This window comes from Phacochoerus africanus, chromosome 15, assembly GCF_016906955.1.
Source record: "Phacochoerus africanus isolate WHEZ1 chromosome 15, ROS_Pafr_v1, whole genome shotgun sequence".
Taxonomy (NCBI): domain Eukaryota; kingdom Metazoa; phylum Chordata; class Mammalia; order Artiodactyla; family Suidae; genus Phacochoerus; species Phacochoerus africanus.
In genome coordinates, this window is record NC_062558.1 from 73,344,878 (window position 1) to 73,357,637 (window position 12,760).

General features: G+C 51.8%; 1 protein-coding gene across 1 annotated transcript in view; it reads left to right on the forward strand.

Annotated features, from left to right (window-relative positions):
• Positions 1-11,119: 11,119 nt before the first annotated feature.
• TSPAN15 (tetraspanin 15) overlaps positions 11,120-12,760 on the forward strand; it is a 54,105-nt gene continuing 52,464 nt past the window's right edge. The window contains exon 1 of the mRNA XM_047760155.1: positions 11,120-11,329. Within this exon, the coding sequence (XP_047616111.1) occupies positions 11,234-11,329 (96 nt within the window). The 5' untranslated portion in view covers positions 11,120-11,233. The remainder of the gene's footprint in view (positions 11,330-12,760) is intronic.

Here is a 12,760-nt window from a genome sequence, read left to right on the forward strand (position 1 = left end):
CAGAGCCAGCCCACACGGCAAGGGACAGCCGAGAGGTGGCTTCCATGTTTTAGGAGCCGCTACATGTGCCTAGCACCCCACCCAGTCCCCAGGGCCCACATACCAAGTGGTCCTTGCCTTGTGGTGCCGACAACCCAGTGGGGAAGGGGGTTGATATGCAAGTGAGTCTGGGAGTGACCAGGGCTCTAATATGTGGTGAAAGCACTTTGTCAACTGTAACCTGGGCAGTCCACCCTTAAGGGTCCCTGGGGCCCCCGAGCAACCAGGGTGCTGTGGCCTGTTATCTTTCCTGCCAAAGACCAGCAGATCCTTGTGTGTTTTCTGAGGATAGAAGCCTTACACCCCTTCCTCAATAGCTACAGGATCAAGTCCAGACCCCATTCCTCTGTCCCCCAAGGCTCATTCTTTGTAACTTCTGACTGCCTTGGGGGCCCGGCCACCTGCTCTGAGGCTCCCCTCCCCCAGCAGCACCCAGCCTTCCAGGAGCAGCTGCCCCATCCTCCCAAGTGACAGGTGGAGCTGCTGCTGCAGCCATGATGCTTGGGCCCCCGCCGCTGCTCCCAGTGAGTCAGGCAGGCCTGGCTCAGCCGCCCAGCAGCCAGTGTTCCCAGGCTGCCTTCCCAGAATGCCTGGCGGAGGAGCCCCAGCAAGGCCAGTTCCGGGATCCGAGATCCATCTTCTGTCAAAGCCCTGTGACACCAGCCTGGAGTGTCCTCCAGAAGGGCCCCCTCCCCCACCACGGGCATTTCCTCAGCACCCACCCTTGCCACTCCAAATCAGTTTTTTTTTTTTCTTTTTGTGGTCACGCCTCAGCACATGGAGTTACCAGGCCGGGGATCAGATCCGAGCTGCAGGTGCAAACTCAGCTGTGGCAATGCTGGATCCTTTAACTCACTGGGCAGGGCCGAGGATTGAACTTTTGTCCTGGCATTGTAGAGACAACACCGCCAATCCCATTGCACCACAGTGGGAACCTCACAGATTTTTTTTGTGAAGCTGTGCTGCTTCAGTGAGCTCCACTCACCCTCAGCATGTCTGCAGCCCTCTCACTACTGTGCTCCGCTCTGAGCATATGGAAGGTGGTGGGAAGGATGGAAAGGAGGGTGACCAACTTGTCCTGGTTTTGCACAGGACTTTTTGGTTTTAGCACCAAAACTCCTGGACCTCAGGAAACCCCTCAGTCCCAGGCAAGCTTATGCTTTCCAGGGACTGTCACACTTTTAACACTGAACGTGCCATGTGCCACAAACCACCCTCAGTTGTGGGCAAACCAGGACGGCTGGTCATCCTGGAAAGAAGGGGCAAAAGAAAGGAAACTGATCTTTCTGGGGCCTCCGTTCCTTCCCCTAAGGGCTTCAGAGGGCAAGAGGTAGAGAAAGAAGAAGGCCATGCACTGGTCCCAGGCAGGACTGTGGGGATGAGGGGGGGATTCTCCCCCAGGTGCCCTGGGAGCCACGTATGAGGCTGGTGTCCACGCATCTGGAGCTGAAGCTCACGTCTGTGATCAGGGCTTCACATGATGTGCTGAAGGGGCCAAGCCTCACACCACCATCAGGAACATGTAGCCCCAGGATGCTTGTTGCTTGCTGAGAGATGGAAAAGGTCCAAAGGATGGGCCAGGCTGGGAAGCCAGGCTCTGTAGGAAAGGACCAGATATCTGCTCTCCTCCCATTTCAGGAGAACCTTCTCCCACCTTCTCAAAACAGAGCCCCTCCTTCATATAGGTGAGACCTCGCACTCTGCACTTGGTGGTGGTGGTGGTGGTGGGGACAGTAAGTTTTGGGAAAGAAGCTATGATCATATTGAACTTACTAAAGGGGATCCTAGTCCACTCCATCCCCCCAGTCATGTCACGGAATAAGCCTGGTTCACCTGGAGCCAAGAACCCTAACACTGAATGACCCCTTAGGCTGCCCCCAACCCATCCATGGCCCAGAGCCTGTGCCCTCCCAAAAAAGCCCCATGAGACACAGGAGGCAGAACCCTAGTGGCCTCTGCCAGCTGCTGACCTCACTCCTAGCCCTGGGACCCCAGCCCGGACCCACCATTCCCTGTAGGCACCTGACCCACTTGCCTGCCTCAGGATCTTCCAGCTTGGTCCCCTGGGCTCTGGCCGGGGCCACTCTCCCCAGGTCTCCCCAGATTGCCCCCCTTCTAAAGGCTGACATCAGTTGCTCCCTAGGGTCACTGTCCTCGACATCACCCATCCCTGGGGGTGGAGGCCCAGAAAGCCTTGCTGAAGCTTCAGGACCAGAACTTGATTTAAGCCCCACCCCCATCCCCAGACAGAGCCTCAGTGTATGAAGATCAGTTCCCATGACCCTCAGTGCCCTTCCTTATCGCTGTCAATTTCAAGGCTGCGCAGGACTCCCTGGCGTGGCCGTGCCATCATTCAGTAATAGTTCCTATGACGGGCCAGTTAGGTTATTAACATAGCTCTCTCCAACCTCCTGCCACACCCCGTGCAAGGCCCTGGGAGGTGTGATCTGGTTCTGGTTGTCTGACCATTACAGCAGAGGAAGTTGTGTAATTTTACCAAGTCAAGCACAAAACAGAAATTATCTGTTTTTTTTTTTTAATTTTCCTCTTAAATATAGAGCATATCATTTTGAGAAGGATACTTTCAACTCCACAAGAATCAGGAATCAGGGGAGTTCCCATCGTGGCACAGTGGTTAACGAATCCGACTAGGAACCATGAGGTTGCAGGTTCGGTCCCTGCCCTTGCTCAGTGGGTTGACGATCCGGCGTTGCCGTGAGCTGTGGTGTAGGTTGCAGACGCGGCTCAGATCCCGAGTTGCTGTGGCTCTGGCATAGGCCGGTGGCTACAGCTCCGATTGGACCCCTAGCATGGGAACCTCCATATGCCACAGGAGCGGCCCAAGAAATAGCCAAAAAAAAAAAAAAAAGAGATTCTTGAGAGTTAAGATGAGATGGGAAGGAGGAGTGGCCTAAAATCTGAGCCACAGGATGGTATCAAAAGGTGTCAAGGAAAGCCCGAAGGACAGCTGAAGTCTTTCCTCAAGAAGAAATATATAGGTGTTCCCATTGAGACTCAATGGTAATAAACCCGACTAGTATCCATGAAGATGCAGGTTTGATCCCTGGTCTCCCTCAGTGGGATAAGGATCTGGCATTGCCATGAGCTGTGGTGTAGGTCGCAGATTTGTCTTCGATCCCAAGTTGCTGTGACCATGGCGTAAGCCAGCAGCTGCAGCTCCCATTTGACCCCTAGCCTGGGAACTTCCATGTGCTGCAGGTGCAGCCTAAAAAGCAAAAAAAAAAAAAGAGAGAGAGAGAGAGAGAAAAGAAAAAGAAGAAATATGTAGACCCAAAGATTCAGTAGTTTGGAGGAAGGGGGGGAAATAAGAAAGGGATGGGTATTTGAGCTTTTGCTTAAAAAAAAAAAAATTCAGCCCAGTTAGCTTCTTCTGCTATGTACAAACCACCCCAGAATTTAGTGCATTAAAACAACAATCACATATTAGTTCATGGTTCCCTGGGTTGGCCCGTTCCCCAGGTGGACTCAGCTGGTCATATCTGGACTCATTCACGTAGATATAGTCACCTGGGGGGCAGGGTTGGAGGGGTCTAAGATGGTTTCACTCATGTTTCTGGTCATTGGTAACCACCGGCCAGGAACCTTGGCTCTCTCGAGTGGTCTCTCCAGCAGACTAGCTCAGACTTGTTCCCATGGCAGCAGCATTCCAAGAGGGACCAAAGCAGGAGCCGCAAGGCTCTTGATTTTAGGCTCAAAACTCAACCAGCCTCTCTTTTATCACATTCTACTGGTGAAAGCGAGTCAGCACGCCAGCATAGATTCAAAAGGGAGAGCAAATAGATTCCACCCCTTGATGGAGAAGCTGCTGGAATTCCCGACCATTGAAACTCTTCCACAAAAGGGCCAACTCTTGTGTGTTTGGCCTCGGAGGCTGTCTGGTGGGTTGGGAAGAAGTCCACGTGTGCATTCCCACGTGAATCTTTACGCACGCTCACCTGCGAGTGTGTGCTTCCCTGTGTGGTCTGGACTTGCCTCCTCTGTTTCTTTCTTTCCTCCGTCCACGCCAATTGGGACTCTGTCCCCATTGTTCCATTGAAAGAGCTCTTATAAAAGTCACCAATGACCCGCATCTTGCAAAGCTGATAGTCAGGTCTTGGCTCTGCACCCTGCCCCTTGACCTCTCAGGACGTAGTTGAAGCCTCAGTGTATTAAGGATGGTTCCCAGGACACTGTGTCCTGTTGCACATCTCTTTTAACTTCATGAAACTCTTTCATTTCCAGGTATCCCTGTCACCTTTCTGGCCTCTTTTTCTTCCTGCCTCATTGGCTGTACCTTTTCTGTCTACTTGGCCAGCATCTCTTGCTCTCAAAGTTGGGGGGCCCCAGGGTCTGTCCTTGTTTCTCTTTGCTTGTTACATTTTCTCTCTAGATGATCTCATACAGGCTCCCCAATTTTTTTTTTCTTTTTAAGACCGCACCTGTGGATATGGAAGTTTCCAGGCTAGGGTCTGAATGGGAACTGCAGCTGCCAGCCTGTGCCACAGCCACACTGGATCCTGACCCTGACCCACAGAGCAAGGCCAGGGATGGAACTCACATCCTCATGGATACTAGTTGGATTCTTAACCCTCTGAACCATAACAAGAACTCCCAGGCCCATGGTTTTAATTGATCTGATGACTCTCAAATTTATATCCAACTTAAACCTCATCTCGGAGTTCCCTGGACAGTTCCACCTGGATTTTGAAAAGATAGCTCCAAAAATTAAATGGCCAAACCAAGTCATTGATTTTTTGACCCAGCTACCCCCCAGCGGCATTCTGCCTGACCTCCCTCATCTCGGTAAATGACAGCCACCTTTACCTGGTTGCTCAAGGCATGAACACTTGGGATCATCTCGATTCCTCTTTTCCACACCCAACCTGTCAGTAAGCCCTGTTGGCTCTGTGTCCAAGAGACATCCCCAGTGCAGCCACGTGTCACCATTGCCAGTGCTGTACCCCTGGTGCCCAGTCTTTCTGCACTGAGACTGTGCAGGGGCTTCCCAACCAGCCTTCCTCACCCGACGCCTGGGCCCCCTCTTGTCCATCCTCCGTGCTGCAGCCTTCTAAAGCATACATCACATTCAGTATCCTGTCCCTCCTGAAACCCTACCAGTGGCCCTCGATAAAACTGGAAGTCCATCTAAACCGCTTACCAAAGCTGCTAGCCTTCTTTCTGTGCCTCTGACCTCACCACCTTCTACCTTCCTTTGGTGCTTGGACAAGCCACATGGACTCTCTCAAAGCCGCTGCATGGGAGTTCCCATTGTGGCTCAGTGGGTTACGAACCCAACTAATATCCATGAGGATACAGGTTTGATCCCTGGCCCCGCTCAGTGGGTTAAGGATCTGGCATGGCTGTGAACTGCAGTGTAGGTTGCTGTGAGCTGTGGTATAAGTTGCACCTGTGGTGTAGGTTGCTCAGATCTGACATTGCTGTGGCTGTGGCATAGACTTGTAGCTGCAGCTCTGATTCAACCCCTAGCCTGGGAACTTCCATATTCCTGAGGCATGGCCCTAAAAAGCAAAGGGAAAAAAGCTGCTGCTTCTCTCTTGGCCTTTATACCTTTTGTTTCTTCCACTTGGAACCTCTCCTCCCAGCTCTTTAGCACACACAGTTCCTGAAATTACCTTTTCTGTAATTTGGATTTGTTGGATTTGTTGCCATATGTGTTGCATGTCCCTGAACCACTCCCAGCACATACACACTTCAGCAGAAGAGAATAGAAGCTCTTATCTCTCTTGTTTGCAGCTGTAGCCCGGAGCCTGGGTCAGGGCCTGACTCATCGGGGAAGCTCAGGTCCATTTGCTGACTGATTTGTCTGTGAGGACGATAGCGAAGATTGTTGGAACTAGGAGAGAAACTGTCCAACATCATGGCTTCACAGATGGGGAAACAAGGGATGGACACAAGTCAGGTGGTTGTACTCAGTCCCTAGGTTTCTTTTTCATAAAAACAGTAGTAGCCACTAAAGGTGAGGGTTAGTTACTTCTCCCTGCAGTCTCCCTGCCAGGTTATCATGATAACAGATCACAGAGCCCATTCTGCTACCCATACAAATATCTATAAAACAAGCATTTACTAGCAAGTAGTCACAAAACCGGTTCACACAGTCTGTTCTGTAAAGCCAGTGAAGGCCCAGCTCTCTGTTTTTTTAGGTGTTCTCTCACCTTGCATGAAGGGCCCACTCAAGAAAGATACAGCATTCTAGGAGTTTCTGTCGTGGCTCAGTGGTTAAAGAATCCAACTAGGAACCTTGAGGTTGCGGGTTCGATCCCTGGCCTTGCTCAGTGGGTTGGGGATCCAGCATTGCCATGAGCTGTGGTGTAGGTTGCAGACGCAACTCGGATCCTGTGTTGCTGTGGCTGTGGTGTAGGCCGGCAGCTACAGCTCCGATTCGACCCCTAGCCTGGGGACCTCCATATACTGTGGGAGCGGCCCTAGAAATGGCAAAAAGACAAAAAAGAAAAAAAAAAAAAAAGAAAGATACGGCATTCTAGAGTCAGGGTTCAGTTAGACTGATGGTCGTATCAGGTCACCAGAATCCCTTGGGATATGGGACCCCTCAAAGATTTAGAAATGCTCTTATGGTACAGGGGGTTAAGAGCAGGTTAAGGATCCAGTGTTGTCACTGCATGGCCTGGGTTGCTGCTGTGGTGCAGGTGTGATCTCTGGCCCAGGAACACATGCCATGGGCATGACTGAGGGGAAAGAAAGGATTTAGCCCATTGCATCTTTTTTATTTTCTTTTTGTCTTTTTAGGCCACACTCACAGCATATGGAGGCTCCCAGGCTAGGGGTCAATCAGAGCTGTAGCCGCCAGCCTACATCAGTCACAGCAACTCGGGATCAGAGCCGCCAGCCTACATCAGTCACAGCAACTTGGGAACCTGCACCATAGCTAATGGCAATATTGGATTCTTAACCCCCGAGCAAGTGCTGGGATCGAACCCGAGTCTGAATGGAAGCTAGTCGGTTCGTTAACCGTTGAGCCACAGCTGGAACTCTTGTATCAGGAGTTTTTTTTCACTCTGAAGAAGGAGTATGTGGTGTTCCTTGATCATTTTAGCCAATCTACATATCTTGAATGCTACAGGCACACCTTATTTTATTGTAATTTGCTTTATTGTGCTTTGAAGATACGGCATTTTTTACACATTGAAGGTTTTTGTTTTTGTTTTTTAACACAAATCGAAGGCCCTCTGTCAAGTCTATCGGCACCATCTTCCCAACAGCACTTGCTCATTTCATGTGTCTGAGTCACATTTTGGTAATTCTCAAAATATTGCAGACTTTAAAATTTTTGTATTATGGTGATCTGTGACCTGTGATCTCTGATGTTACTGTTACAAAAAGATGATGACTGCTGAAGGCTCAGATGATGAATAGCATTTTTTAGCGATGAAGTACTTTTAAATTAAAGGTGTACATTGCTTTTTTAGACATAACGCTATTGCACACTTAAGAGACAACGGTGTAGTTTAACCATAACTTGCACCTGTGGCATTTGAGAGTCCCCAGGCCGGGAGTTCCCTTCTTGTCTCAGCAGAAACGAATCTGACTAGTATCCATGAGGACGCAGGTTTGATCCCTGGCCTCGCTCAATGGGTTAAGAATCTGGTGTTGCTGTGAGCTGTGGTGTAGTTCACAGACACGGCTCAGATCTGGGGTGGCTGTGGCTGTGGTATAGGCTGCAGCTACAGCTCTGATTCAACCCCTAGCCTGGAAACCTTGGGTGCAGCCCTAAAAAGACCAAAAAAAAAAAAAAAAAAGAAAGAAAGAAAGTTCCCAGGCCAGGAGTAGAACCCATGCTACAGCATCAGCCATCAGCAACCTAAGCTGCTGCAGCGACAACACCAGATCATTGACCTGCCGCACCACAAGGGAACTCCAAACATAACTTTAATATGTATTGGGATATCAAAAATTCATGTGACTTGCATAATTGCAATATTGGCTTTATTGCAGTGGTTTGGAACCCAACCCACAAAATCTCCAAGGTATACCTGCCTGTCAAAAGACGGCTTATTTCTACCATCTGTTATGCTAATTAATAAGCCATGAATTTCACTGTTGCATTCATTATGGCACTCTCTATGCCAGTCAGTATTGAGATAGGGAGAGTTGCAGGGCTGTGCTGAGCTGACCATGTGTGATTGTGCACATCTCAGACAGGGTAGACGTATTTACACTATAGAAAGTGGTAATAGGGTCCCTCAAACCCCCCTTACCACACAAGAGGGCCATTTTTTTTTTTTGGCTTTTTGTCTTTTTAGGGTCACACCAATGGCACATGGAGGTTCCCAGGTTAGGGGTCAAATTGAAGCTACAGCTGCTGGCCTGCACCATAGCCACAGCAACACAGGATCTGAACTGCGTCTGCAACCTACACCACAGCTCACAGCAATGCCGGATCCTTAACCCACTGAGCGAGGCCAGGGATCAAACCCCTGTTCTCACGGATACTAGTCAGGTTGGTTAACTGCTGAGCCTTAACAGGAACTCCGAGAGCCAGTTGTTAAACATTGCCCAGCACACCACTGGATAGCTGAGTGCCCTCTGGGGTGTGGCCTATCTGATAAAATGCTGGCTGACCACCTCACCCTCATGACTACCCCTAGACTGGTGATACTCAGTCATGGCTGCACTGTAGAAATTACCTGGGACCTTTGCAACAATACAGATTCCAGGCCCCTGTTGGTGGAGATTTTGGCTTGACTGGGGTGGGGCTTGGGTATCAGGATACATTTAAAGTTCACCAGGTGGCTCTTGATTTTTTGTTTTGTTTTGTTTTTCTACATCCAAGGCACGGGGAAGTTCCTGGAGCTAGGAGTTGAACTCATGCCACAGCAGCGACCCAAGCCACTGCAGTAATCACCGCCCGACCCTAACCCACTGCAGCACAAGGGAATTCCTCACCATGTGGTTCTGAACTGCAGCCAGGGCCACACTCACAGCTGTATGTCACCCTGTTTACACCCCATATTCTAACAAAGGTAATGGCAAAACCAGGCTTGGCACCAGGCCTGCTGACCCCCAGCCTAGAGTTCCTGGCCAAAGGAGAGAAAAATTGAAAATAGGTTGTCACTTCTGAGGTTTCAATGTTTGCAGATGTGGCTGAGGAGCAGTTGGGAGAGCTTAGGGTCAGGTTGGAGATGGGAAGGGACAACCAAATGGTTCAGGAGCCTGGGAAAGGCTGTGCCAGCCCCACAAAGAGCTCCAGGCTCCCTCTGCAGGGGTGTCTCAGCCTCCCCCTTTAGGGCCTGGGATAGGGGCTCAGGGAGAGCTGAGAGGGGCCACTTATTCACCTGTCACCAGGAAGATCTGGAAGAGGAGAGAGAATACAGCTAGCTAGAGCGACAAGAACTAAGGCAGGCACAACTGAAAGAACACCTGAGTGGGGCAGGAGGCTAGGAGGGAAACCCCCAGGGGAAGACAGACAGGCCCTCCAAGGGCAAGGTGCTGAGCTAGCCCTGCTGAGGATGGAGAGGAGTACTTTAAAGAGGGGGTGCAAGCTAGCTCTTCGGGCCAGTGAGAGAAGGTAGTCCCCCAAAGAGGGGTAAAGAGTTTCTTCCTCCTTAAAGGGACAACTTCTTTTCTTTTCTCTTTTTGTTTTTTTAGGGCTGCACCTGCAGCACATGGAAGTTCCCAGGCTAGGGGTCGAATCAGAGCTGCAGTTGCCAGCCTACACCACAGCCACAGCAACACAAGATATGAGCCATATCCGCAACCTACACTGTAGCTCACAGCAACGCTGGATCCCTAACCTACTGAGGGAGGCGAGGGATCGAACCCAAGTCCTTGTGGGTACTAGTCAGGTTCTTAACCTGCTGATCCACAACAGGAACTCCAAAAGATAATTTTTAACCAAGTGGTAGGATGCCTTCTTAGCTTTTGGTTTTTCATTGGAAGGTGACCCTCAGCAGTTCCTGGTTTCATATCTCTGCCCAACTTTGCAGGGCTTTCTCTGTACCAGGAAACGGCTTCCTTTTGCCCTTCTGGGAAGGCCATTGCCTCCCTCCCCAGTCTGGACCATATTTTCTTCCTTCTAGGGCAGAGCCCTGGGGGCTGGGCGGCCAGGTCTCTCTTTCTGGGAAGCTTGGGAGTCCAGGGCAGGGGACTTGGACAAGAGTGCCATTCCTGCAGTCACCACCAGGGACCCCACCCAGCACCGCCTGGAGCTCACAACCTATGGGCCACACCTTTAATTTCTGAATGAGACGCACACATGTACACACACACACACACACACCCTCCCCACATCCATCCACACACATGGATTGCCTGGCTTCCAAGCCTCAGACTGAGCTAGGCCTGTGGGAAAATGAAACAGCAGTGAATCAAGCAGGGGCCGTGGGAGATGGGACAGACTCACAGCCAGGAAGGCAGACACCACAGGCAGAGGAAAGGCTGGATGTGAAGAAGCTGGGTCAGACCTGGGCTGAGTGTGCAAGGGAGGGGGCCACTGACTTGGCCCAAGTGGGTGAGGGCTTCTCAGAGGAGGAGGGCGCTGGAGCAGGGTCAGCATCTCACCTGGTCACAGAGACACAGAATCATCTCATAGATTTGTTAGGGGAAAGCCTCCAAAAGGTGAATCTGTTACAAAAGGAAACTGTAGTCCCTGGCTCCATGGGGGCCCTTTGCCCCACCCTGGTCTCGGCGTTTTCCTAGATGCGGCCCTCCCGGGTGAGCAACTCCACTTCCTTATTCCATTCATGCCTTGCACACTCATTTGCACATTTTAACACCTTGGCAGTAAATTCCTGCTCTTTCCCCAAGTCTTTCCTCTTGACAACAGTGCAAAGCGGGCGTTTCTGTGAACCGCGCGTGAGGCACTCCCGCTCTTTGCCTAACGCTCCTCTGTACACACTCTCCGCGCCCCACTGAGCGCGTTAGCACAGGCGCTTCCAGAGTTGCACGCGACCTCGATCGCAAAACCCTCGCCCCCGCCCCTCCCTTGGCCTCCTCCGAGTCCAGGGCCGCTGCCCCGCCCTCGGCCCGCCCCCTCCCAGGGGCTGGGCCGCCGCCTCGCGCCCATTGGCTGCTGGGGCTGGCTGGGCCCTGGCCGGGGCCGTGATTGCGGCTCGCCAGTGTCAGTCCCTGAGTGAGCGCCGGTGGTGGGGCGGGGAGCCGCGCGGCAGCCGCAGGTGGGGCTGCTCGCAGCCAGGGTTCCAGCCCCGGAGCCCCCAGGATGCCCCGTGGGGACTCCGAGCAGGTGCGCTACTGCGCGCGCCTCTCCTACCTCTGGCTCAAGTTCTCGCTGGTCATCTACTCCACAGTGTTCTGGGTGAGTGACCCCAGTTGGGCCCCCGGGATGGGAGGGGGAGCGTACACTCCCTTGTTCACCCACGCCGAGGAGGGGGAGGGGTGTGGGGGAGGGGGGCTGGGTCCATGCTTGTATGCCGTAGGGTGGGCGCAAAAGCGTGCTCCTTCGCTTCTTGTCCCACTCCCTGGGAACCGGGAAACTCTGGCCATTCGATCTCAGTCTGAATTTCAGCCGCTGGGTGGGGAGCCTTAGAGCTCTTGGGCTACCCTATGAAGGAGCTCCGCGCGGCTCACCTGTGTGCGCCTGACCGGCAGTTTGGTTCTGCGAGTCCGCTGCGCTTCCGCTTGTGCGGTGGGCTGTAGTTAGCAAGGTCCTGCTTACCTTGCCTGCTGGGTATTACCGAGGTGGTCTCCCCTTCTGGCTGTGGAGAAGTGGTCAGGCTTTGTGGTCTGGGGTTGGGAGACCTGGACTTAGCTTGCACCTGAGCCCCTGAGCAAGGTGCTTCCCTCCTGTGCCTTGATTTCCTCTTGGGTAGAAGGAGGGTTCCATTAAACGTGTCTGGGGAGGACACTGGCTGCTCATAACTTTATCAAGCTTCTGGTAGTGGTGGGTCATGAACCCAGGCTTCGAATGGAATCACTACCACTTTCTAGCTGAGTGATCTTGGAGAAGTTATTTCAACTCTGTAGGCCATAGTTTCCTCATCTGCAAAAAGAGACAGTAATTGTACTCAACTTTCAGGATGGTTGTGGAGATTAAATGAAACAGGTCAAGTACAGTACTTAGCACAGGGACCAGTGAAGAGTTCAAGAAGTGTCAGCCATTATTATGATAAGCTGACCCAATCGATTGGATTTCTTCTTTTTTTTTTTTTGTCCTGTTGTGCAGTGGCCTGATGTGGAATCTCAGTTCCCAGACCAGGGATTGAACCCAGGCTGCAGCAGTGAAAGCACTAAGTCCTCACCACCAGACCACCAGGGAACTCCTGTCACTCTAGGATAGCCCCCTGTCCCCAGTATGCCACAGGGCGGACTTGCCCAGTATCCTCCTCAAAACAAATACACACTCCTGGTCTCCCCCTCAGCTCTCATTGAGTCTATTTCGCTGGCAGGAATTGCTGCATCTGCCATGAGGCCTGGTTTTCCTTGTGACCCTCTGTGGATGTGACCTTACCTGGTGGTCAAGAGATCCAGATTCTATTCTTGTTCTGTTATTGGCTCACTGGGAGTGCTTAAGCAAGTCACTTCCCTGTTCGGGGCCTCAGAGCTGTTAATTGACTTTCCCAGCTCACAGTCCAGTTTTCTGACTCTATATGACATGGAAGAGAGATAAGCAGTATATTTAGGGGCGGGAGGATGGAGCACAGATCCATTGATGGAAGCTCCAGGGAGGCCATAAGTTTGTACGTGGAACCGGGGGTGGTGGTGATTTGAACTCTCATTCAGCAATTCT